At 52.3% G+C, this 26,235-nt stretch overlaps 5 protein-coding genes across 5 annotated transcripts; 1 reads left to right on the top strand and 4 right to left on the bottom strand.

Annotated features, from left to right (window-relative positions):
• Positions 1-4,979: 4,979 nt before the first annotated feature.
• BESB_085650 (uncharacterized protein) lies at positions 4,980-7,842 on the bottom strand (the record flags this gene model as incomplete). The annotated part of the gene is made up of 5 exons (XM_029366915.1): positions 4,980-5,093; positions 5,355-5,521; positions 5,756-5,819; positions 6,158-6,273; positions 6,690-7,842. The coding sequence occupies 5 exons, from the start codon at positions 7,840-7,842 to the stop codon at positions 4,980-4,982; spliced, it is 1,614 nt and encodes a 537-aa protein (XP_029217375.1).
• Positions 7,843-10,380: 2,538 nt separating this feature from the next.
• Positions 10,381-14,347, bottom strand: BESB_085660 (SNARE associated protein; the record flags this gene model as incomplete). Its single annotated transcript, XM_029366916.1, has 7 exons — positions 10,381-10,481; positions 11,070-11,114; positions 11,773-11,850; positions 12,109-12,310; positions 12,827-12,963; positions 13,584-13,793; positions 13,984-14,347. The coding sequence occupies 7 exons, from the start codon at positions 14,345-14,347 to the stop codon at positions 10,381-10,383; spliced, it is 1,137 nt and encodes a 378-aa protein (XP_029217376.1).
• A 4,759-nt stretch (positions 14,348-19,106) lies between these two features.
• Positions 19,107-20,525, top strand: BESB_085670 (putative adenylosuccinate synthetase; the record flags this gene model as incomplete). The annotated part of the gene is made up of 1 exon (XM_029366917.1): positions 19,107-20,525. The coding sequence occupies one exon, from the start codon at positions 19,107-19,109 to the stop codon at positions 20,523-20,525; it is 1,419 nt and encodes a 472-aa protein (XP_029217377.1).
• Positions 20,526-20,795: 270 nt separating this feature from the next.
• Positions 20,796-24,836, bottom strand: BESB_085680 (PA14 domain-containing protein; the record flags this gene model as incomplete). Its single annotated transcript, XM_029366918.1, has 21 exons — positions 20,796-20,828; positions 21,232-21,358; positions 21,413-21,614; positions 21,671-21,764; positions 21,823-21,893; positions 21,952-22,047; positions 22,103-22,160; positions 22,216-22,355; positions 22,412-22,540; positions 22,596-22,677; positions 22,729-23,005; positions 23,062-23,189; positions 23,251-23,331; positions 23,400-23,759; positions 23,816-23,838; positions 23,891-24,086; positions 24,138-24,171; positions 24,228-24,293; positions 24,350-24,386; positions 24,446-24,514; positions 24,566-24,836. The coding sequence occupies 21 exons, from the start codon at positions 24,834-24,836 to the stop codon at positions 20,796-20,798; spliced, it is 2,574 nt and encodes an 857-aa protein (XP_029217378.1).
• A 212-nt stretch (positions 24,837-25,048) lies between these two features.
• BESB_085690 (cwf18 pre-mRNA splicing factor protein) lies at positions 25,049-25,713 on the bottom strand (the record flags this gene model as incomplete). Its single annotated transcript, XM_029366919.1, has 2 exons — positions 25,049-25,318; positions 25,525-25,713. 2 exons carry the CDS (start codon positions 25,711-25,713, stop codon positions 25,049-25,051), a joined length of 459 nt encoding a protein of 152 aa, XP_029217379.1.
• Positions 25,714-26,235: the final 522 nt, after the last annotated feature.

A 26,235-nucleotide genomic window follows, 5' to 3' on the forward strand; every position in this document is an offset into this window, starting at 1 on the left:
ATTCCATATTGGGTGTTTCTGTTAGGGATACAGATCACGACTACGGAGTAATTGTCTTTTCAACAAAGTTCTTTCGGTTTGTGTGTGTTACCAATCTAAGAGTAAGTCTTACAGTGTTTTAAGAGGATCCATTCACTCCTTTCAAGGGTCCATATTTACCTGATGGGAGTCTATAGGCGGAAAGTAGCGTAGGAGAGTTGGGACTTTTCAGCGCAATCATGGTGTCCAGTAGTCATTCTGTGCTTTATCTGTTTTTCCTCGCATCCGCACGATTTTTCGTTTTTTTTTTTCGAATCGTCCAGAGTGAGTGGGTTTGGTTTTTGACAGCAGCTAGCCGCGTTAAGCACACTGGAACAAGATACGGGCAGGAATCCGAGCTGGCTTGCGTAACTCTGTGTAGAGAGGGTTTGCCCGGCTCGGTCAGGGTAATTTGTGGATGATCTGTGTCTCTCTTCTTGTTACTGCTTATCGTGCCTTACAATATCAGAACGGTAAGCAACGGTGATGCCTCACTGGTGCCATGGTTTTACGAGCGAGTACTATAAGAACTAGCATTATGTAGCTCAGTTAGCGCTTTCCTCGCCCCGGCGCGAGTGCCGTTTTCTCGGTGACGAAGGAGACACAGCCTGCCCAGCAGGCGGCCGGAAATGTGGATGGACACCGTTGTCATCGCGCCGCCAGCGTCATGCTTCCATTATTTTGCGATGACAGACCTTGGTAGGTTATTTCGTTTTGAAACGAAGCATGCCGCAACCGATAAGCAAGTTTTCCACGCAAACGGCTAATGCTCCAGCGTCATGAGATTGATCTCATAACAAAGGAGGCATACAGCAGGCACCGAGTAGTGTTACGTGGCACCAAACGCCATCCATCATGTGTCCACATCCGCGATTGAACGAAAGTGCAGTGTCTATTCGTTGCCTCGCCCTTCCTTGCAGGAACCGCACCTGCAGGTAAGTTGACTCAGTTGCCTTTGTAATACTTCAAATGGTTTGCTGTACAGAGTTTTTTTTGTCGCCAAGTCGGCGATAGACTGCACGCCCCTCTTCGTTTGATACTGCCACGGGGGGGTGCAGGGTGTCAGAGGTTGCGGGTCTCATTATGTAATCGCAGTGTGTTTTCTTTTATTCAACAGTTGGAAGTATGTTGTCAGTCAAGCCTGCGTTGGTTCACCGTCAGAGGAAGGCTCCAGGAATCGTCCGCCTCACCGTTTATGCAGAAGAAACATTTGCAAGATGGCTGGTGGGACATTGGCCAACTTAGTGGGAGATCTGAAGCGTGATTTCGGCTCTGTTTCATCTTTCCCATGGACACGTTGTTTGTGTTTTGACAGAATGAGCTCGAGCGAGTGAGATTTTCGTGTCCGGTAGCCTCATCCGGCAGCGCAGAGGAATATTGCTTCGCGCGCTGTAGGCGCCGCGCACTACCGCACTTTTTCTACGAAGCCAGTGCTGACGTTCCATATTTGTGCCATGTTGGTATTCGTTGGCTTGGCTTGGGTGTGGCAGTCGCGGTTCCGTGTTTGTCGTTAGTCGCTAGTTCAAAAGGGTGGACTGAAGGGCTCCTTAAGAAGCAACCTCGATGCGTTTGCGCTCATTCTATGCAAGCTGAACGAAAATTTCGCGTCATACTATCATGTTCCACAGCGCCACGGAGCCAATGCTTTTCTCTCTACAAAGAGGGATAAGCATTGACTGCATCGAGATCCAGGCGTCATCCCGCTTTGTCCTTGAAATATGATCCGTCTTTGTCTGCAATTTTCCAGTTGATAGTAGGCGCTTACAGACTCGGCTTAGCAAACAAATTCCTGAATGAAAGGGATATTTCAGCCGTCTGTGGTGCATGAAGACGTTTTATTGATACCTGCCTGAAATAATATTGCATGACATCAGACAGGATTCGCGCTGGTGTGACATAGGTGGCAGAGGAGTGCTGTTGTTGCCTGCAGCGGAAACAAGTAGACGTAAGTCATGGTCTGGGGCATCCATGCCTACGGTGTAGAGCAGGTATCGTACCGCGGTCGCAGGCATGGGTAGCCTGTCCCACAATGTCGCTGCTGTCTAGCTGTCATGCTCTGTGGTACCCCTATGAGCGGTTTGCATCAACATGTCTCACTGTGGCTTGTAATCCTGGAAATATGGAACAGCTGGCTGTAAGTTAAGCGGTAGCCGTACGCAGCTCCCCAAGGCTCCGCGCGTACGCCTCGTGGTCTTGCTTCAGTCGTGCAGCCGTCCTATATTCCACAGTGCGGGCGCATGTGCTATTCGTACCTTCCGCGCGGGATGCAGACCTTTCCGCGCCTCGCTGTTTTCGCTATTTTGGCTGACAAAATTTGTTTCTACAAGGACTTACTGAAAACCCTAGACCCTAAAGCCTTTGTTCCAAAGGAAACAGACAACGTATGTTGTGTCCCGTCTGAATCTCAGAAAGAAAAGGAGTTTGTAAGCTTTGCTGACTGCCGCCTCGCCGCTCCACATGCAGCATCTGCAGGATCTGCGAGTCCTTTCCGCTCATCTTCTCAGAATAAGTGCTGTTAACAGCTTGCCACCGCGAATGGATCCGAGTGCCTTCGCCCATACGAAGACGGAAAAAGAGAGTGGGAAGCTGTTCGAGTTGTTGCTGTCGTAGTCGTGTTCAGCTTACTAGCAGCTGCATTCTGGATCGTGTCTGGGACGAAAGACAGCGATGCCCATTACTTGCTTGAGCACGCAATGTGTGATTTCTCTAATGCAGGATACCCTAGTGCAGCAAGCAGTGAGGTGAGTTTCCTGCTGCACAGTGTCTAAGTCTGCCGGGACCAGCATTATTATTATCGCCTCCAGTTGACGGATAGACATGCCGAAATGCACCGAGAGGAATGAAACATATCGATACGTGGCGCTTCTCTCCTCCCTACCTCGCGAGCTGGAGTGCAGAAAAAGTAGATAACGGTTAGTTTTCAGCGAGTGTCTGGTAAAATTTTTCGGCGCTGTTTCCCTAGCCATTTGGACAGCTTCGACCGTAGTGTTCCGTAACTCGCGATATGTCCTCTTCGTGACCTCTTCTTCAAACACTGAATGCCGGCGGGCTTAGTGTGTAACTACTCTTGGGATCTAGACGATCGACGGAATATATGTTTTTGGGTTGTTCCCGATCTGTATCCTCAGCGGCTCGCGCAAGGGGCACATTTTCCCTTCTTGTGCCTTTTATCACGTTGCCACTATACTACTGCTGTTTTCCGAACATTAAAAAAGCATATATATGGAATTGTGACTGCTGAGCTTTGGTTTTCAGGCAAGTAACCGACCAATTCAATTACCCTAGTGATTCAGGTAGCGATGACGAAGCGTGAAGATGCGCGATATACCACGGAGGTATCTTGTAGCATGCTGAAATGGCGTTGCTTCTCATCCCGGCATAGTGGCTGAATTTTTTTCTGCCTTCGTAGAGTTTTCCCCCAGTTGTTCGTGTCAGTGGGGGATAGGGAGGACAGCTTTCATCTTCGCTGATGATGATGACCGTTGCCTCGTGCCTCATCTTCTGTGGATGCGATGGTCGGGGTCGCAGCCAGCGCGCTTGCGCGAATGCTTTGAGGATGGTTAGTTCGTTGTTGTGTGTGTCGCGTGAAGCACCCGGCACACACGTACTACACAGTGGTTGCCGGGTTCCTCTGCTCAGTCTCAACCTACACTGCAGCGTTCATCCATTGGGCGTGTGCGCGTGAGACGGAACTCTGCAAGCGTGCTGAAACATACTTGAGTCTTCTGACAGGAAATTGTAGTAAATGTGGCATCTTGGATGAGAGAACACACAGATAAGCTTCGCATAACGGGCTGGAATCACTTTTCAAACGCGCTGCGTCTGTGGTACGAGACTTCCACCTTGTGCTACCCACGACCCCAGTTCCTTATGCGGTGCCCTCTTCATACACATGCTGAGCTTTTGAGTGTCGCGAAACTGCCTACTTTCGCCCCGTGTCTCGCTCCTCTTTTATGTGTGTAACTGGAAACGACGTACTGGAAATTTAATTGTGGTGGGTAGTGCTCTCTTCCTTGTACAACCCGGAGACGGGGTCTGAGCTGCTTCACATACCATATTCGAGAGATGTACTATCCGTAACCCTCACGAGTTGATAATGATAGCGCGCTCAGGCTTTGCCTTAAGATGAACTTGACGCAGACTAATCTTAGCCGGGCGCCCCCCTCTCATCTTCCGGAGGCCCCCCTGAGATTCGGAAATGTAGGCTCGTACGCAAAAGCAACCGTAGCTGTTCAAGGACGCGCCACTCTACGTGCAGCCACAAGAATGCTTCAAACTTTGCTCCAGGCCTCACAGAGACGCGCCCGCGCCATTCGATGGGTTCCAAAACGTGGGGGAGGCCACAGAATGGCAGACTGGAGCAACAGTAAATGCGGGGATGCAGCCGCTCTATGATGGGGTCCACGCTGTCCGGATGAAAAACCATCTGCGACTGCCTAAAACCATGCAACGTAATTTCGCACCGCGTTTGCAGCTTTTGACGGAATGCCCCTTGATACGTTGTAAACTGACACCTCGGGCGGCATGTGCGCGCCGCTTATCGTCGCGAACCATAGCACGGTCGCATGCCGTGAGTGCGAGATTGGCGCTCCGATGCAGCAGCGCTATGCTTGCGCTCTCCCAGGAAAGCCAGGTTTGACGAGTAGAGAATGCTGAACTTGAAACACTGTGCTAAAACCATCTGAATCTGGGCGTTTTCTATTCCAGCGGGTGACCATACGAATGCAGCAGCCCACGCGGACTCTCCGCGGCTCTGCCAGGGCAACAAGAGCGCCCCCCGCCCCCATCCAAAAACGTAAGTTTGATTTCACATTTGTTGCGATCCCGCAAACCACGGCCGCACCAGCCATAAGAGTACGGAGAACTATCACCCGCCCTATGTTTTGCTTGCTGGCCCGGGGCCCTGTAGGTTTGCACGGCCCGTCGTGAACACCTTCGCCCACTTCCCTAGGGCAATGAGTTTAGGGCGGTCGACCCTCTCCGTGTAGCCAGAACAACAAGGGAAGAAAAGGTGACGAGGGAATGAAAAAGAACAGAAATAATGCCACAAGCCCGCCGATCAAAAGTAGGGAATGCTGCGGTGCACACACACATCAGAAAACAAAGCAAGAAAATACTTACTGATTGTGAGTACGCGGCACATTGCTATATAACGGTTTTGGACTATACAGACTTGTAAAAGAACCCACTGTGGGTTGTGTCGCTCCAATACCTTACTAGCACCACCAAGGTACGCAACCCTAAAAATGTATGCATGATCAATGCATGCACTCCACAGTTCCCTACATCAGGAAGGGCTGTCAAGCAAACACAGAAATGAGGGAACGGCAGCGTACCTTGTATGCCCGTCTTTGATACTTTCGCGCTAGAAGCATATCTTCAATAGCAGACGCCGTGTTTTGTCTGCTGCAGGCTGCGGCTTCTGCTATAGAGGACAGCTGCTGTTGTCTCCACTGTTGCTGTCGTTGCATTTCTTCCATCATACGTTGTACCTCGAGGAGACCTAAAGGTTCGCGGCACACAAAAGATCAAAAGGCAGAAGCTGTCACATTCCCGTCACTTCTCGGATTCCGAATGCGTTGACTCATCCGAAAGGGCCCCCCATCAATGTGCGCACTAGACAGTCTAAGAGATGTGCGATTCAGCCACTGCTTCAGGCGATTCCTGGTGCTCCTACGGGTTGCTCGCGTTCAAAAGCGCACCCTCGCACGGCAGAACAACCTTGTTTGTCGCTCACTTGCTCCTAGTTTCTGCAGCTGCCGGCATTTGGCCGCCAGAACGTCCGCGGCTTCCGTGGAACCCTGTCGCAAGCAGGAACACACCCCCACCGACAGCACATGAACGTGCTTTGCATGTTGTTCGCCACTATCGGCAGCTAATTCACTTTCTGGCCGAAGCCACAACTATGACGTGGATTCCCCCTTTCTCTCTAAACTGCAGACCGCCGAGGTCTAGCGACTGGCGCACGCCCGTGTGGCATCCATGCCTATTGCCACAACGAACGATGGTCTTCTCCAGTATCACCGTTTAAACGAGAGGCACTGAGTGCACGACGCTCGCATTGTACCTTAGAATGTGAAGGAAATTGAAGCGCCGACACAAAGCGTGCTCTCCCACAGTCAACCACAGATCACCATACCGTTGTCGCCGCCGCCATGGCTGCCACTGCGAGCGTGGTATGGTCTCCCTCGAAAGTGCTTTCTCCGATTTTCTGAACGGCGTGTTGTAGCTCCGCTGAGGAGGCCTCAGGATACACTGCAGACGCGCATCACACAGAGCTAACAACGATGCACGAGATGGCAAGGCCACTCAGGTCGCCGGCCTCGTCGCTAGAGTACCAACCGGAAAGTTTCGGATCGTCACCTCGCAGAACGTCCCCGCTCCAGGGCGATCGCAGATCGGCCTGCTGTGAAATAGGAACAACTTGCTGTAAAACGAATGCCGAGCCGTAACCTATGCGAGTGCGAGATAATATACTGTCATTGCCTGTTTTTTCGTCATGCCACTGCGCCTGGCCCTGCCGCCACACGATCGACGAGGTGGTGACTGTCTCTACTCCCTTTTCCGCTAGCATATCCACCACAAGATCATAAGGCTTGTCTCACGAACATATCTCGACCAAAGCAGCCGAGCCGTTTTCCCCGCTCGCCAGCAGCGTTAGAAAGCCTTACAAATTCTCATCTCAGCTGACACCTCGCCCTCCCAGCGCGCGCGCAAATCCTGCTCGAGTTGTTGCTGCTGTTCGAGGGCCACCTGAAGCTGCTGTTGGTGCTGCTGGATGACGCTTCTCCGAATACGCAGTTCTGCGGCCTGCGCTGAAGAAGCCTGCTGCATGTGCATGTGCTTCTTGAAGCTTCCATGTTGATTGTTTTGCGTCTCTTGAAGCTTTAGGTGACGCTGTTCATCTTCCTCATGCTGTTGCTGGAGCTGGCGCAGGGCACTGTGTGCCCGTTGAAGCAACTGCTGGGCCGCATGCACATGACTAGCTAATTCGCAGTTGTAACAAAGCCCCGTGTCCTGCGCACCTTGACAGCTCCCACCAGTGCCTCCATTCGGAGCGCAGCCAGGACAGCAGTAGGGCTGGAGAGGCGCAGCCGCACCAGGGGAATGAAGATGAAGAAGGTATCCCGTTTGCTGCTGCTGGAGAAGAACCTCGTTAATGGCAATCTTCAAAACTTTAGCTCTGCGCAAGAATGGAAACAACGACGAACCGCAGTCTGTTTGGCCCCCACCGAAGTCCGTCGATGCCTCTACGCAATAAAAAGCGCCAGACTTTCCGTGGCCGCGCTGCGTCGGCGACAGAGAAGACGCCGACTGGGCACTGTCAGACATGGACTCGCCCGAGGTCTCCGAGGAGCAAAAAGTTTCTGGGGAGAGCAACGAAAAGGGAGAGTGGCCATCAAGAGCTTGTGTTGCGTCTTGAGTCTTCTCATGCTTCAGTGCGTCATGGACTTCAACAGATGAAGTGGGCGGCGGGAAGAAAGACGATAGCGGCGAATGCGCCGGATACGAGGATGGACCAGGCACCGGTGGGGCTTCCGATGGGGCTGTGGAGACGGAGGGCGTCTTATGTGGGGACGGTATACGCGGAGAAGTTTGCCCAGCACACATAATTGCCTTAGAATATCGGACCGCTGCCACCGCTGCGGCACTAGCAGGACATCCCGCGGTTGCCAGGCTGGTGTCGTTACACGTCTCCGGATGCTGCAGCCCCACGACCCCCGCTTTGCCAGACAGCGATACGGGCTGCTCATATCCCAGCCCTCCTTCCAGCGGAGGGGTGCCCGCCACCACCCGTTGAAGATCCGGGAAACGATCGATCATCGTATCTATGCTTTAGGGCATCGCAGAAAGGAGACACCAAGAACTGCTGTCTTCAGGCTAGTGAACCTTAGATGTCAGTGATTGCGTGGAGGAAAACAAACACTGCCTCCCCCCGTTAGGCTTCCGTGTGTGACAAGGCCCTCCCGCAGCGAGCAAGAGAAAACAGATGGTGTGATCCCTCGATGTGGAGCCAGGGTACTTCTTGACCGGGCTGAGACCTCGATTGTGAACTTGCAGTTGTCAAGAGATTGTTCCTCACCGCAGCAACCTTCCCACATAAAGCAGACATGACAGTGCTGGCAGAGGTGTCCTCCGTTTTCATGCGAGGAGGAGTTCCGTTGGGGAAATTCAACCCAATGCCTGAGAACTTCCCAGGAGTCTCAGCAACCCCGGTTGTGCTGGTCGATCAAGCAAAGACATAGAAGACGCCATGTATTTCGCCGCTTTTCTGAGTTCAGAAAAGAACTGAATATCATAAATGCGCGTCTAGCAAGAAAACCACATACGTTGCGTGTGTCTTGCAAGTCAATTCGCCTCATAGATTGTCGCAGACACGCACTGCACACCGAGTCCCCGGTTTTCGAGCAGACACCCGCTTGCAATTCGGGAGACGGGGGCGCATGCAACGGGTTTTCCGTACGCACGCCTTGACGGTAACCCCGTCATGTCTTTCCATGTCTTGGTCGGCGCCTCTCCGCAAGCCGAAAGCTCCCCCGTCTTTCCTGCAAAATGCTTTTCGTCTAAGCTACATAGCAAGGTGTGCATGTGTTTTTCTGCAGAGACGAGGCGCAAACTCATGACGACGGATCAGTACACCCTTTGGTCCAGTCACACAGGGCTCCCGCTTGAAATGTGTATCTTAACGTCGTCCGAAATGGTGCAGGGGTGGGATCTGCGACCTGTGGCAGTTTCCAAGTTCTCTTTAAAAGCTTAGGGCACATCTTCCGTTAATCCGTGACGCCAGGGCCAGATGCGATGCGATCCCATATCGGGGAGACGGGGTGACAATGGGACGCGTGTTTAGCCGCCAGACAAATTCGGTACCGGAAACCGAATAATCTCGATGACACACATTCGTGTGTGATCGAGATTATGGCAAGGCAGAGGTCAACGCACCATTTCGAACGCGTTGCAATCGTCCCCCGTCTCAAGCAGTCCAGTTGAGAGGTTTGTACTGCGATCATAAAGAACTTGCTTGTCTGTATCTCATCAGCGGCAACCTTCATCCAGTGGCCATTTCCGTCTGAGGGAGGGGCCTAATGCTGCCTGCAAAGCACTTGTCACATTATGTTTCGAGGGGTTTTCTTGGTGATACAGGCATGGGGGCATGTGTAGCCGAAATGTCCACCACCGTCGTGTCTTATTTAGGTTCATGCCCCAGGGGTTTCGTTGGGTGAGGAATACTCAACACGCGCGCCAACGCGTGTAGAAAGACAGTGGTAGCCGTGCGACCTTGCACACACGGTTAACTTGGCAGACGATCTAGTTCGTGCTCGAAGCGATCTTAGAGCGGAAGAAACTAGACTAGCAGACAGTTGTGTGCACCGTGTCACACCCGGTCGCATGTCCTGCGAGTCACCCTCTAAAACTGCTTCACCAGGCAGTCATGCGCAAGCATTTTATGCCTATACAGTAACTGCGTGGTGAACGTCTACACACATCTTGGCAGTACGTCACTGATAACTGATAAGAGACACTACAAATTCGATCAACGTGAGAGAAAGTAATGCGGGGAGCTTCGTCAGTGGAGAAGACAGGAAGGTGTGACGTTTTACTGGCGACTAGAAATGACCCTGCCATGTATCCACTTCTATAATGCCCTGGTGCATCCTACGTACTGTATCTGACAAGGCATGCATGCGCGCACAGGATCACTGGTATACCTCAGAAAGCAGCCCAAGTGCGTTCCACGACTTCATGCTGAGTCATATCGTGGTTGATGTTGTGGTGAGCTCAGCATGAACTAACGGGCGCCAAATCTTGTATTTATCGAAGGCCCTTTGGTTATCAACTGAACAGTGGGGCGCTGTAGCTTTCCTGTTGCGCAACTGTGTAATGGCGTACCAGGTATCCAGACGCAGCTTCAGCATGGAACTTCAGTCGTCCAACGAGCAGCCATCCGCTCTACGATATGCCCAAAAGCACTTGGCATCGTTTCTATCCCAGGCGGTCCAGAAGGCAGAGAACGCCACCATTGGAAGCTTCGGGTGTGAAGTAGTGTCTAGAATATTCTTCAACCGTATTGCGAGGCCAAGCGGTTCACGGAGGGTACAACAGATGCGAAGACAGGCACAGTTCGGTACTACTTGGGATGTACAGTTTTGTATGCGGGGACACGAGTCTCTACAGCAGATTGTCACCCTTCTTCCACATGCCTGCTTTCTCGCTGCGTATCAAATCCTGTGACTCAGCCCGTAAGCAACAATCCACGTATCGCCGGGTTCAAGAAAATTATTTCAGAAATCTCTTTCGACCGGGTTCCGCCACCTTGTCCACATTCGGTGCATCACTCTCGCTTTGTCATGCGTATGGATACTCTTAGATGCCTTCACTGTCTTTCGGTCGCAAGCGTCTTCGAAGAACCTTCAGGAGAACGACAGCCCCCGCCATGGCGCAGAGCAGCAGCCAGAGTCGCCAACCTGCATCAGCACGCCAAATCCGATGTGCTGTACTCATGCGTTGCTATGCAGCACGCTCCTGGTTTTTAATCGGACACACCAGTGCTGTAAACAATCTTCATTTAGTATATTCTGAGGAACCTGTCCCACAAAACCATGGCACATGCGTCATTTTCTTCCGCAAAACAAAACAGGCTATGCGTTTGCGGCAGAGCCAGTTGATTCCGGAGATGCGTCTACAGGACTGATTCTTACATCGTGGACTAGAGAAACCCACCCTGCACCAGGGCGTATTCTGTCTCTGCTCCAAATATTCTTTTGTTTGCTAGCACGCTACGCTGTCTGCGTGCTAAAAATGCATGTCTCCCTTTCATAGTAGGTGAGGCCACGGAAATAGCTAATGTTCCACCAACGAGCGTCAGTCACCCTCTTCTCTGCTAGAGCAGCGCAAACCTAGCTACCACTCCAGAACGTGAGCCCCAAAAATCTCTCCAGTCGCGCTCGGGATGTGCTCTGACACGAAAATCACTTCCACAAAGAGTTCCGGCCCTGTTGTTAACTTCCCCCTGCAACTTCGAATTGTTTCACACGGGAGATGTGTGGCCTTACTGCCGTCCAAGGAATCGAGCGAAGTCAGGGCGTTTCCCATCGACACTGCGAAGAAGACACAAAATAGCGAACACCTGGATGATCGAAGCTATCCACGTGTACGCTCAGTCGATACACTCACCCGAAAGTGTCATATTTTCTTCCGTCCTCTTGTGGTCTCCGCGAAGAACCCTGGAGTTCGGGATTGCCTACGTAGTATGCTAACGCCCCCTTTCTTGTTGATGTCGTGTATATATCCATGTATTCATGCATGTATATCAAGAGGCTGTCTACTCAAAAGTGGGACAGCTCTGCCCTGTGTGGCCTCCGAGCAGAATAATGAAGCGCCTGCAACTGACCGGGGTATTGCCATCAGCAGAATGCTATTGGTAATCTGTGTTCCCTCGAGTCGTCAGGGTTTGATAATACATCCGCGTATATTTACGAAAACCGCGCTGACGAGTGAGCGCCTCCGCCATCTTACACGCAGAACAGCTTGTACCGTTACATGCTTTAGAGCTCGCTAACAGGCCGCATCACGAGGGCACCCCAGTTTCGTGCAGAGCCGTGTGTCTCTTATATGTAGACGGGCAGAAATCTCTCTGCAATGTATGGAGTGGCCCGGTCCTGGCTACACAAGCGCGTGGCTGGCCAGTGTTGGCGAAGCTGCAGCGCTCCCGCGCAGAGCAGGGTAGCGAGGCTGCTGCCTTGCTCGAGGACTTACCGAAAAGAATTGTGTTTGGCATCAGACCGAAGAGCGTCGCCGTAAAGAAAACATCGAAAGGAACCTCAAGGAGTGGCGCTGAAGGGATACGGGAAAAAAAGTCGCACCGGGATGATTCTTACGAAGCTGTCACAGATCTCCGCGGCATCCTCTACTGGAAACCTTTCTCGAGAGCTATTGCAGGCTCAGGTGTCTAGTGAAACACACCATGCACAGGGACGGCAACTGAAAAAGAGAGGCACCACTGAAGGCTGAGAATCAACTTTACGGTTACCACACCCGAGGCGGGTCCTGTTAGTCCGCCTCATATCTTCCGCGCGCGGGCCTTCTACGTACCTGCTGCGTTGATAAACAGGTTGGGGAATACTGGAGAAACGCGAAGGAAGAGGACCGTGAGGAAGAGATCCACATCAAAGCCGGGCGGCTTTTTGTCTTGGGGGCTGCCACTTGCGTCGTCACTCGGGCGCCCTCTCTGCAGTTGCTTGCGTGGATGCAGCACACGCTTCAGCCTCTCGAGCTTCTCAGGGAAAAGGAAGAGCTGCACGACGCGATCAAAGTTCCGCAGTGAGATACGTGCCGTTCCAGGAGCGGCAAATAACCTCATCAAAAACCCAATAGGTGTACCATTGCATTTGACTGCTATCGAGCACGGCAGCAAGACGCAAACACTGTGTAGAGGTAACCGTAGAAACGCCGTCAACTTAGTCTCACAAACTGAGGGGGGGGGGGGTCGCATGATACTGTGTCTCTGCCATAGCACGTGGGGCTCGAAAGTAATGATATGATTAGCAAAATGGACTCCTCAGAAGGGATTCACTTCTTATGACCCCAGTTCTGCCATGCGTCTTTGCTATTCAGGGCCGAGGCGAGTCTGCTACTTTTGAAACTTGATGCCACAGAGACTGGAAGCTGGGGCAGCATTCACCATCTATGACAAGGAGATGGACCGGTTCAAGAAAACATGTATAGTATGCTCCACCGGAAATGTGTCTGCGGAGGAGGCCTCAGCTTTTTTTCTGAATCACAGAGACGTGAGGAGTTCGGCTGCGCTTACCACGATGGGCTTGCCCACCCACCTAAACATGAAGTAGGCAAGCGAGGGACCGACAGCAGCCAACGCATTCGCGGTGCAGAATGCGACAAGGGGAGAAAAAAGAGCACCCAAAAGGACTGTCACCAGAGTCGAGGTGCCTAAGGGGAGCATACACAGAAAACGTCGCAGCTGTCAAGTATGTGTCTTGAACAGCTGCTCTTTACCCGAATGGCAAGGACGCACCCGAAGGATTCCAGCACGTTACGATGTCTGCAGCCGTTTCGCACAGTTTTTACGCCCTTACGAAACCTGAGGCAACGGCAAGAGAACACTCTAGCAACCATTGCCTGCGTTGAAAGGTCCCGGAGAGCGCACTGGCAGCCTAGATTCTGGTGGCACGCCGCTGCAGGCGGTGCAACTTCCGTATGTGTGTTCGGCTCTCTCCCGCGTTCCATGTGCACTGCTACTCCTGCAAACGTACACGTAAGCGATTAAAAACCAGCTGAAGCTAGATACTGTATTATACGTACACTAGAGGGGGACTCAAGACATGTTGGCGCTCGAGGGAGGTAAGAGCTTCGAATCGAGATTTGGCAGCGATCCCCCCAGCTTCAAGGAGGTATGGTGCAGAGTTTTACCGTCGAAGTCAGTTGCTCTACAAGAAATACCCTCACCTTCGCCTCCCCACTTGGCCAGGACATATGTGTATACAGATATTCATATCAGTATACAACCGTATGTTGTGTCCAGTGTAATATCTGCCTGTGCATTAACACACCTGTGAAGGTTATCATAAAGAGCGGGAAAGCCTGGTAGAGCAGGTAACAGGAAGAAAGGAAGACGAGAGTTGCTGCGGGATGTTCCTCCTTATAATTGGCGAAGACGTGGAAGATACCACGGACGTTCTCGAGGCGCCGAAGCTTGCTGCTGTCGCTCAGCGAGGACGGCAAAAAGCGCGCGAGCTCTTCGCGGGAGCTAGGGGAGAGACCTGTTTGGGCACGGGGTTCCCGCCACGCAGACATCCAGCAACGCACAGCCACCATTCACCCGCACAATTTGAGAAAGTATCTTCCACCCGATGTACCTGTCGTGTGTACATGAACAGCTCGGCTTTTCGGATGAACTTTTGCGTGTGCCTCCTCGTGGCCCCCCCAGGGTCTCCGCGTGTCCCCTCTCACCTGGTAAGTGGAAGTAGAACGCCGCAACACCGCAAGCAGAGACGAGGAACAAACCTGCCATGATCAGAAACTTGGCAACGAGCACTCGCCGTCGAACAGCGCAAGTCGCGCTCCGCTCGCATGTTCTCATTTCCTCTGTGTCAGAAGAGGCAGGCTCGGAGGCGTTCTCTTGCGCATCGAAGGAAGTCTCGCTTTGAATTCTACGCCTGTCTGCTCGTTCTCCTTGTGAGATGTGTGCGTCTCCTCGCCGGCTTCTCGTCCCCGTGCCAGACGAGCGAGGGGACGATGAAACCTCATTTTCTGGTGGGTCCAGAAACTGCGAGGAAGCCGGCGTTCGCCGCAGGTTCCGCCTCGTCACCGCCATAACGGCAATCAAGAAAGAAGTCTCAATGTGTGAACCGGATACAGATTACGTTAGCAAGTCGCGCCTGGCGCTCCGCAACAAAAGATGAGACAGCCGACTGCTACCGACACGAGAATCGGATATGCTGAAGTGTCGCTATCAAACCGTACACACCAGCTTGCATGGAGGGTTTACTGATACACCACGCAGACGTCAAAACGGGTCACTCAGCAAAGAGACGAGTACGACGTGAATACAAAGGCTTTGGCGGTCACCGCCGAATAAGAAGGCCACGAGTCATGAACCATGCCCGTAGATCGTGACAGGCACAGAATGGATGGACGGCAACGACAGGAAAGGAATGAAAGACCTCGAAAAAACGTGCGTAAAAGACTCACCGACCACGGAAGCAATACCGCAGCAGAGGAACCGCCACAGGAGCAACGCCAGTGAAGACTCCACCATGTGGCGGTTTCGTGTCAACATAGGGAGTAAAACTTTGCTTGACGTAGACGCAGCATCGATATACGGGAGGACGGATACAAGCGTGAGATATTTAAACACAGTTTTGAGCGGAAATGGAGCGCTGCGGCAAATGAGCGTAATCGACGTAGGCCCTATCGTGTAGAAATGCACGAGTGTTGCCCCGCGGAGCGAATGCGATGAAACGAACACGAGAGTGCCAACACATCTCCCAAAAGCCCCGTTACGAAGACAAAAAGACGAAGGGAAGACGATCATGTGAGAGCCGGAGTCGACAGAAGAAGCTGTTTGCGCGGAAGTTTGTCAACACCGCGCATCCCGAAAAAAAAGTGTGTACGCGTTGTTCACACGAAACTCGCTCGCTCGTTGTTGCGGTACAAAAATGACACTCAGTTATCACGAGGATTTCTTCTGGACCGATTTCTCTGATGCATCAATCGCTGCGTTCGGAGCGGTTGAAACGCCGTTGTGGTTTCCGCTGTATTGCGCCAGCTGTCGACGCGGGAAGAGAGGCAAGCCGCTGGGGACCAGACAAGATGCGGATTTGCCTCCAGGTGACCACCTGGAGGCGAAACCGCATTTCGGAAGGGAAGTAAACGGAGTCTATTCTATTTTTCCACCCGCGGGGTCCCTCACCTGTCTCTGTAATGTGAAAACTCCGTCTACCACAAACAGTACGCATTAACATCTGTCGACGCGGGATAACGAGGTATTTTACACGACGGACAGCCCTGTTTTTCCCAGGCGACAGCTCTGCTGTTCTGTGGAGTCCCGCAAACGATGGGTTCACAATGTTTACCACTTTGTGGCGCAGCAATATCCCTGTACTGTATGTCATGTCTGGTACTTGAATACGTTTTTGCAGATGTAGGGTGATCCTGTAGGTTACCTGGTTATCGATTCTTCCCTAACCCGTGCATTCGGCGCCGCCCTACGGGAGACAACGGTAGAACAACAGTGCCCCAGGCGACGCAGGCCGGCGCTAGCCGGTGCGCTAGCGGCAAAATGAGGATTCTGACTGCACACTCACGGCGTTTTTTCAGGGCGCCCGGCTTGATTCAAGCTTCGCCTACTCATTTGCATGAACAGCGTCGTTCCATGCATCAAAGTGCAAATAACATTCACATGTCACCCGCGTAAGCATCACAGCTATTACATCGCCAATGTCGGTAGGTGATGGATAATCAGCTGCAGTCCCGAATGACAGATTACGGAATATAGTTTTGTCCGTCGTGGCCTCGGAGTGAGCTCGTTACGTTAGAATGGATTCAGACGGTATTTGTGAGTGGTCATATATTCATCTGAGTGCATATCTACGTGGACGCTTCCGCTAGCCAGTGTGCAATTAGATACTTGCATGAATGCAGAAACCTAGACATTTTATATCCACGGATTCGCACATGTTTGCTCTTGACATGTATAGCCAGAGGGGAAAGTCGAAGGCAATTTTTCGTTGATCTGGTCCACAAACCTGAGGAGCAAAACCTTGGCATGTCATAGCTTCTTGTAATGGGACATATCTGCACCCTTGCCGGAGCCGCCCCCCCTCCCCCCACTCTTTCCTGTGTTAGCTGTTTCCTATCCGTGATATGCCCTTACCAGCTTCTGCGTCGTCCTCTTCTTGCACAGCAGTAGCTTCTCTCCCGTTTCGCGTATACCGAGGTCACGGGGAAAGAAACCACGGGAGTCGACCGACCTACCAGGGACGTCTGCGAAAGTTGTGCTCGCTGGTGGATCCCGAAGCGCGCGATGTGGCAGAATCAATTTGTGTTCCAATATATCTAGAAAGAACGACGAGCTCGTATAATAAAATGCATGGTAAAAGGATCCCTGAGCCCCCAAAACAGTAGCGCCACCGCCACTGCATAACTAGCAGCTACGCTATCGAACATGCGCTGTACTGGTTTTCTTATTCCCACATGCAGGGGACAGTCACCCGCCCTCCTCCTGCAGATCCTGCTGCCGCATGGGTATTTTGGTCCGAATATCGAGTAGGCACGAAGCAGATCCGTTGCTGCCATGCAGCGAAGGCGGCGCACGGCAAATGAGGACTTAGTAACGCCCGTTCCGTCTGGCTGGATGGCATTACAGCTGCCGCCTCCGCATACACCCTGTAGCAACGGAGCTACTTTATCCGCTCTTGGGAGGGGGGCGACGTTCTACATCTCGACTCGGGGCGATTCACAGATAAATGCATTTCCGTCTGTCAACTCCGCTGATACAATCTACCACTGCGAACAGTTGCAAACGGGCGGTCGCGAGTTGTGAAAGTCAGTCATCGGATTTCCGACGTGGCAGCGTCCCGGTATTACGGACATCCCCTATTATCGTCAGCTTATTCCTCGATACGTATTTGTACACGATATCCTCGGGGCACAGTCACCGGGTCGGAACAGATGCACTGCTGTTGCCGCGTCTACGCAGTACCACAACGACTGTGGCTTTTGTATGGCTGAGTGTCACGTCAGGCAAGTCGGCGATGAGAGCCGCCGGATTTTAATGAAAGCCTTTCACATGCAGTGCATGGAAGAAGCCCGAGATGTATGTATAAACGCGCCCCTTCTTTATGGCTCGCTCAGTTGCTTCCAGAAACTCTTCCGCCTCAAACGACAAGGACATGAGTCTATTGGAATTTATAATACCGGGTTGAACTGTGTAAAGATCATTGTGTAACTATTAGTTTAGATCTTGAAGGTCTTTGTTTACCGCAGTCCGCGCGGGCTCCCGAGGCGAGCGGCCGTCCTCGATGCTGCCCAGATGCAGAGGTGTTTATCGTCGCCGACGGATGCTGTCGGCGTGGACCATCCCCGCTTTCGAACTCCTGTAACTCCGTTCATGGAAATCAAAAGAGCTTTCACTGATTGTATTTATGAAACGTGATTAGTTCACCCCGCCCGCGGCGGGGGCGCCAGCGCCGGCCTCTCTGCCCCGCATCGCTTCAGCTCTCATCAAGTAGGGTCATCCAAGCAGCTTTCTATACTGATATTTTTTCGTGCACTGTTTGACACCAACTGCTGCCCACAGCAGAATGGCATCGGTGGTCGCTTCTGCGGTCGTGGGCGGCCGTGTCTCCCAGTGCCGCTAGTGCCTCGATGCACGTGTAGAATGTCAACCATTATCCATATGTCAAATTCCAGCGTCAATCGAGCTCGTCTTAATGCGACCTCGTGTCAAGTGTATAAAAGCGTCAACTTACATTGCGCTTGCGTATATATTTTCATTCCAGGGATTGGTTTCGTGCCAAGACGAGTAGCGCGTACGGGGGTGCCGTAGCACGCAGGTATGTACACGTGCACCGCACGTCTGGTGAAAGTTGATCTAGACGGCGCGAGGCACGGAGCTGTTGAAACATAAGACACTATACCAGAAGGTACGTGTCAGATACTCGAGAACACGGCGCCAGTACCCCTCAGCAAAAAAAACCCTAATCAGAGGCGAGACTATGTAGCACCTGCTAACCGCCGGCTGCCTGTCTGAGGAGATGTAGAGGGTGTGCCGGCGGCCGGCGATTGCGAGGGTGACGGTGGCATGCGTGCACGAAGCAGGTAACTGGTAGGCAGCTGTACGTCATCCTGTGGAGAGGTGCTCCACCTGCAAGAGGCGGTGTTCGTCGCCGGTCCACTTGATTCTCTGAGCTCTGTTAGTGGCTGCCGCGCTCACGGAACCTCGCCAGTGCGAAACTAAAGGTCTTATCAACGAGGCAGACAACGCTTTCCACTGCGCAGCAGCGTTGGACTCTCAAGGCCTGCTTTGCACAGCTGACCAGCTAATGTAGGTGACGACGTTGTTACGGGAAGAATGAAATCTTTGATTATGACTGTCGTGGCGGGAAATAACCACATAAGTACCATTCTATGACTCACACGCAATTAAAGCTCTAACCAGGTTGAAGTGGAAGAGGGTGCTTGTACCCGTGTCCCGCGTTTTTGCAGTCGGGGCTCCGAAGAGAGAGCTAAGCGCTGCGCGCATGCGGGCTGCTGCATGGCCCACCTGTCAACGATCGCAACGGTCTTCTCTGTGTCCATGAGATCTGAACCCTGCATCCCACGAGGCTCCTATGAACCGTGTCTCCTAGGATTTATTTTGCAGTTTCCTAGTGCGTGCCGCGTCTTCGTGCAGGAGGGGACACCATCAATTGCATCATCAACGCTTTGCCAGCACAGTCTAAAAGTGTGTGCACATTTTCGCCCTGTCACGTGCAAGTGATTGTATCGTATAGACTTTAGCGTTCGCAGCGTGTGCAGTATCAGTGCTTGACAAGAGAATTACGGTAACGATACAGTGTTCCGTGGCAACAATGGCGGCACCACTTGAGCAACGCTTCCATGCCTCGGCACCTGATGCGGCCATCACGCATGGCAATGGACATCCTGCACCGTCTGTTCCTGATGTATGGACAGCCCCAGTCGAACGGTCTTTCAATGAAGCTTTACCCGTTGTTGTTGTACTGGGTGCGCAATGGGGAGATGAAGGGAAGGGGAAGCTCGTGGACATCCTTTCTGCTCGGGCGGACGTGTGCGCTCGATTCAATGGCGGGCACAACGCTGGTCATACTTTGGTGGTGGAGGGCAGGAAGTACAGCATGCACTTGCTACCATGTGGCATTCTCCATGACCATACCACCAGCGTCATTGGAAATGGAGTGGTTTTGCATTTGAAATCGTTACTGCAAGAACTGGAACACATTCGGGATATCCAACCAGACGCGCTGAACAGGCTGGTGATTTCCTCGCGGGTTCATCTGTTATTTGACATTCACCAACGAGTTGACGGTGTGCAGGAGGAAGCGAAGGCAAAGGCCGGAAAAGCAATCGGTACTACACTTCGCGGAATTGGCCCGTGCTATTCAACAAAAGCTTCTCGTAACGGTCTCCGCGCGGGAGACCTGCTCAACTTCGAAGTATTTGAGGCGAAGTACATTCGGTTGGCTCAAGAGTTGAAACAGCGATATGGCATCATATTTGATGAGACGGAGGAACTGGAGCGACACAGGCACTATGCTTCCGTTTTTCGAGACAGAATTATTGATACTGTGTCGTTCTTACATAACTGCATTCGTGAACGAAAGAAGATTCTCGTTGAGGGTGCGAACGCAACTCTGTTAGACCTGGATTTCGGTACATATCCTTATGTGACCTCTTCTACCACAACCGTTGGCGGGGTTTGCACAGGGCTGGGTCTCCCTCCTCGCCTTGTTGGCCTATCTGTTGGGGTCGTTAAAGCGTATACAACGCGTGTGGGAGAAGGACCGTTCCCAACAGAACTTCTGGACGCGACGGGTGCTCATCTGCGGGATAAAGGGGCTGAGTATGGCACCACCACGGGGCGGCCTAGACGATGCGGGTGGATTGATATCCCTGCTCTGCTGTATACCTCCCGAATCAACTGTTTCGACTGCCTAAATTTAACGAAGCTGGATGTCTTGAGCGGGTTGCGGGAGTTAAAGATTTGTGTTGCATACAAGAACAAAACATCTTCAGCCATCATGCCACAAGGTTATTTCCCGTGCACGGCGGAGGAGTTCAGCCTCTTGGAGCCTGTGTACGAGTGCGTGCCGGGATGGGACGGGAGTCTGGAACACTGCAAGACGGTGGCGGATTTCCCTGAAGCAGCGCGAGCATACGTGAGGAGGCTAGAACAGCTTCTCTCCATACGTTGCTGGTGGATAGGTGTGGGACCCGGCCGCGAGCACACCGTCGAGGTGTCATTCGAGTGAATACGGTTGTGAGGTCGCGTGCTCTTACGTTTGCGCAACTGTCAGCGTGGGTCAACTCTCTGCTGCGGACTCGCCGGCAAGTCTAGACTCAGAGCTCGGCTACTGGTTTTCCTAACGCTCAGATGAATGAGGGGAATATGAGCGGCGGGGTAGGGTTCAAGATTTGAGGGTCGTATGCGGACGAATCTAGACTGTGCAGTAGGCGGCCCCGTCATACTATCCGCATTAGTTTGTCATGTTCTGGAGGGGAACTGCGCGTCGGATGGAAAATCAAGTATTAAAGTGTTGTGTCGCCGTGAACGGCTGTTATTCCACATTTACGCCGCAAGAGCGTGCCATACGGCACAGCAAACTCGTCAGCTGTCTCACTTAAAGATCCGGAAGCAAATAGTTTCTGCGGAACCGTCTCCAGGTGCCTGAGTGGAATACCGTTGTATTCTTGCCTGCGTAAAAACACCGCGTATACACATTTGAGCGGCTTGATACTTTAGGATCCCGACTCGCCGCAGAAAAGTGTTCGACACGCATCAAAGACCGAAAGGCAAGACAACGTCTTTTATTTTCTCGACTTCAATCGACTGAATAGTCGTGCGAGAATTTGACGTTAGGGTGATTGTGGATGACGTGGTAAGGGAGACTTTCCCCGTCGCCTACACCAAACAAAGGCGTGTCACCTTCCCAGCCGAAGTTCATCACTACCACTCACCGTGCTATACTGCCCTGGGCGAAGTATCTCGTTCAGAATGAACGGAGTGCCATTGATGTAAAGGCTATTCGCTATAGCATCCCCACATGGGGATCCCACTTCAACCGTCACGCGGAATGCGCCGTAGCTGAAATGAATTTCGGTAGAATTTCCAGCAGAACTCCGGTCGGGGGATACTTACGAGGGCATATCGATGGACCACGAATTGGGGTACTCACAGTCGACGAGGCTGTTGCACTTATCTGCCTCTGAACAATTCGGCTCCGAAAACGAAACTCCGCCGCCCCCGGCCCCAGATCCGCAAAGTCTTGGATTTACTACGGGAGCTTGGTGGTCCCAGCCGTAGTAGAAGCTGCCGTGAGCTGCTTTCGGAGAACCATCGTCTGCTCAGCCAAGCGCCCTAGTGCGAGCGGCTGTGCAAGGTACGCTAATGCCTTACCGAGGCTGTAGCCAGGACGGACGATGCCAGACGATCCCCCCCCAAAGACGATCGAAATCGAATCTTTTACTCCTGTACTCTCCACTTCTTCCTTCTGTGTCACATATAATGAATATAAAGATAAACATTCCCAGTCTATGGTTCTCTCGTACCTGTACGCAGGGTGAGCCGATGAAAGCGAATGAGCCCCCTGTTGCAGAGGATGCAAGAGGATCTCTCATGCCTACGCCATCGTTTTATATATCAACCCAACCGCACTGGAGCTGCGACAAACTCTGTACCCGTGATTGTTGCTTTAACGCCTTCAGTGACTCGGGGAGTCAGTTGGTAAGTGTGGTCGCCGGGGATAACTGTGATTTTCTGGGTGTCGCGTGAGCCTTAGCTCCACAGTGAGGTCCGCAGAGCGGTAAGAAAGTCTTCCAGTCAGCTTACCTGGATATTCGATCGAAATTTCTGTTGGCCAAGACCTGGGATCTTCTAGCGTCTTGAACTGGTCCCGGTGTCTGTGCAATGGATGCTACTGTCTCGCAGTAATAATTTCTCACTTGGAAGGCGGCCAGTTCAATAGGTTTACTAAAGGAAACCATTATGTATTGACCAATCCCTCGTCCCGAAGACGTCCTCCAAGCTCCGAACGGCAGATCGAGGTTTTTGCCCGACAAGCCAGCGTTGCAATCGTAGGCAGCTGGAGACAAGCACTGGGACGCACTCACGGGCATGGCATGGAGTTATTAGACTCACTCGACGCGTAAGATGATGAAGTGCACGAGCTAAAGAACTCAGAATCTGTGAGTGAAACAAGCGTGAGTTCCTCCTCGCATGACTGTTCTCCCTTCCGCGTCGGAGCTACGAAGATAAAATACGACGTTCCTGTTTAATCGCCTGTGTGGATGCGCGTCTTCGCCACCCTGTCACTCGTGTTTACCTGGCGCAACCGAAAAGCCGGTAACACCGGCGAGTACTCGTCCGCCATAAATGTCAAATGGGACCTGCTGGCTGGCCATGTCCTACAACTAAACGTGCAGGTACAACCGACTACAGTTATTGTCGTTTGGTACCGTTTCACGTTCGACGAGGTAGACAGAGAAACTGTCCCCGGTTCTATCGAAGCGCAAAGGCCGAAGATTTTCAGCAGACTTTTGAAAAGGCCGAGCTCCGCCACGAGGAACAGCAACGTAGACATTCGCATCCCCAGATATTTCGAGGTGGACGTCGCTCCAGCTTGGATTCGTCCGAGTTCGAATCAGCTTGGATCCCTCGTATTTCGGTGGAACATCCGCGATTACATACTCCGTAGAATCAATGAATGCTAGAACCCCGTCTTTCAACATTGACCTAAGCGGACCGTCAGTCTCATGCAGTGCGCAGGTGAGGGAGAGCATCCTCCCTACATGTCGAATGTGCTCCCTGGGAGGCCACTGATCCTTAGTGGTGGGGAGGAGGCGCCTTTGAAGAAGTAATCGGGGGAAATCGGTTGCTCGGGGGTGGCGTTTGACCTCCATGCTAAAGATATAATTGCCTGAGAAGCGATCACACCTGGTACCATCGGAGATGCAAAATAGTCGGATTACGCCACAAACCTTGTCAGCGTCGCCGAATTTCAGGGCGCTAAGGTGGAAATACTCCACGCGCAGCTGGTAGAGGTGCCCACCTCTGAGTTGCTAACGGAGCATCGAGTGCGCATTTATTGCATGTTCGTGGTGCTGTCACCAGAAAAGTGATGTCATACTTGAGGGGGTGAATACGTCTTCTTGAGACTTGAGTCTTCTGTTGGCTCGAGAAGTCGAACGGGACTGTCGGAAAATGCAGCGCCTTCAGCGGGGGTTGGCATTCGATCAACGATGATGGGTGACCCATCGAGAAACACACGAACTCCACAGTCCGCGCGAGTAACGAACTCAAACTTTCCGGACGTCGGGGCCATGATATAGCCGTCCCATCGAATGGAGAAGTCCTGGAAAGTCACTCCTTCCATAGGCGAAGAAGACTCCCACAATGCGTCTAAGACTGTGTAGTCCGCGTATGCAACTGGGGGTCCGCGGAAACTAGCGTTGTTGTAGAAGCTTGCGCGCAGACCGTCCGCATGCGGCTGGCGAAATACTGAGTCGATATTCACTACGGAGAGCAAAACGGTTTTTAACGAACCTTGTCTTCGTAGCCCCTGACAGCTGTATAAAAGTTAATTTACGTATTTGGCAAGCCAATAATTGGAGATAGTACCTTCGCAATTCAGTTTGCTGTTTACAGCATTCTCGTAATCTCTATCAATTGCTTGTTTCACCGACATTATAGTCTGTTGAAGCTCATGTATTTTTGATGCGCCTGCTTGAAGCTGCGACACGGAGTGTTGTGCGCCCCGGAGGATATCTTCAGCTTCTCGCGAGCGACCCGCGACAATGTCGGACGACGTGCAGACCTAAAAACATACCACTGCTAGAGGCTGATACCGACAATGATCACCCCATACCTCGCGGTGTCTATGCGAAGTGTCCTTCAGTCGCCTGCTTATCACACTATAGTAAGGCTCTGCCGGGGAGACTCACAAGGGGTGTCTCACTGGACTTGTGTATCCATCTGTTCTGCTGCTGACGCCAACTCCACTGCTTTCCGGTGGAATAAACTTCTGTTCATTGAATGCTCTGCGTGATATTTGCCCGATCACATACGATTTTCCCTCACCTAGCATTCGTACGCACAGCGTCGTAGTCAACTACATCTGCACCAATGCTCAAGGGGTACAATCCGTTCGCGGGATTCTATGGTACATATCTGGACCTTGACAATAGTCCCAGTCTCTGCTGCCCTTCCCGAGAAGTTGAACTTCAACGTAACACCATGGCCGACCTGTAACAACCCAGTGTACCACTGCAGCTTGCCACAAAAATTGTCCTTTACCTATGGTGCCATCGGGCGCCTTGCTATTAGTACAGTCAGTGTACGTGACATTGTCTTGGACAAAGGCGGCCGCGCACAGCCTCCCGTCAGTGGTCTTCCGGTGCACTTGACGGTACTCGGTCAGACGCTGATGACGGGTGAAAACCTGGCATTCTTGCAGAGTCACCCGCATACAAACCTGCAGAGCTTTCCGATCGTAGCCACTCTCCTGAGCCGCCGCGCGCACCCCTAGGAGAAACACCGCAACTGCGGCAGTGTACCACTTTGCCATGCTGCTCAGCACGTAGATCGAAAAACAACGAAAATGCGCAAAACTGCTCAGCTCCGTGGCTGTCCTCACAGAAAATAATAAGCGATTCCAACTTTCGCATTCAAGGTAGATACATGACTGGTAGCACCGCTCACAACCCTCTGTATGTACACTATGGGCACGTCTCCCCAGTGTCGTTGCTAGCTTAAAAAATCGGACTGCACGGAAAACGTTCACTCACATTCTTCACCCTCAAGTTTTTCTAAATCACGCAGCGCATTGACCAATGACTGGGCAAGCTCCCGTTCTCCGTCTAGAGGCCGTTCGTCTGCCACGTCGCCTGGTGCCGTCGAAACCGTCAGCGGTTTCGCGTCCGCAATCTTCATGCGGATTAGATCGACTATTGCTCTGTCTGTCTTCCTCGAAAGGATTGACAGCTTTTTCTCCACGTCCCGCTTCAAGTCCCAGTTCGGGCGGCGCGGCGCTATCTGAGACACTACATCCTGAGCGGAGTCCCACATACGCAGCATAAAGGCAGACAGAAAAGAAAGTGACAGTATCAGGTGCACTCTTCCATTCATCGTACGGTCGTGCGCACCCATCCCTGATCCACGAAGCTGCTGCGATACGCATTTCATAAAGTGACACGCTCAACGTCGGGGTAGGGAACATCCCCAAAACATACACGTGCCTTTTCGCACGCACGCACCTCGTTCGCAGCCGATTTCACGGCATTGTTGGCTTCTTTGTCAATCTGCTTCTCTAGCTCCTCAACGGACGGCCGAGGAAGGCAGAAGCGTCTCAGCGCAACATCCCTCGGGACGTAATTCCGGAATTTCAACGGCACATGCTCATTTTGGTTATCGTCCGCGAAGTCGGTGTTCTGCTCAAGTGTCATCGTGCCTCATAACTGGACAGCAGTTAGAAGCTCTGATTTACGAACAGAGTGGCCAACAGCCACCGGTTTCTCCGCTGCCCTCCACACGCTGTGGCAAAAGCGAGAATATAACAATGAAGTTGCCAGATGAGACACAAGCATAAATGAGCTGCAGAAACCTACAGCACCAACGATTTTTCGAAAGAAATGCCAGGTCGCCAACGTATGCAATCCCACCGCAGCGTGCAAACTGAACACGCGTTTCATACTTAGATTGCGAAGCGGTAGCGACCACCAGAAAAATGGAAAATCCGTAGAAACACTGCTACTCTCTGTGCATGCTGAGCAGAGGCCTATCCGTAACTCCGCATGGGATAGGGGGTGATCCTCCTCACCCTGCTCCGCCTGCCCTAGAAAATGACGCGCGGCTCTCCGACCCAATGCATGCTGACGCCGATCCCGGCTGCGCGCGCCAGTGGAGTCACGATGACTGTGAAGCGCGGGTCGCTGTAGTAGCTTTCTGCCTCAGGCCAACTCAACCGA

Source organism: Besnoitia besnoiti, chromosome VIII, assembly GCF_002563875.1.
Source record: "Besnoitia besnoiti strain Bb-Ger1 chromosome VIII, whole genome shotgun sequence".
In the NCBI taxonomy this organism is placed as follows: domain Eukaryota; phylum Apicomplexa; class Conoidasida; order Eucoccidiorida; family Sarcocystidae; genus Besnoitia; species Besnoitia besnoiti.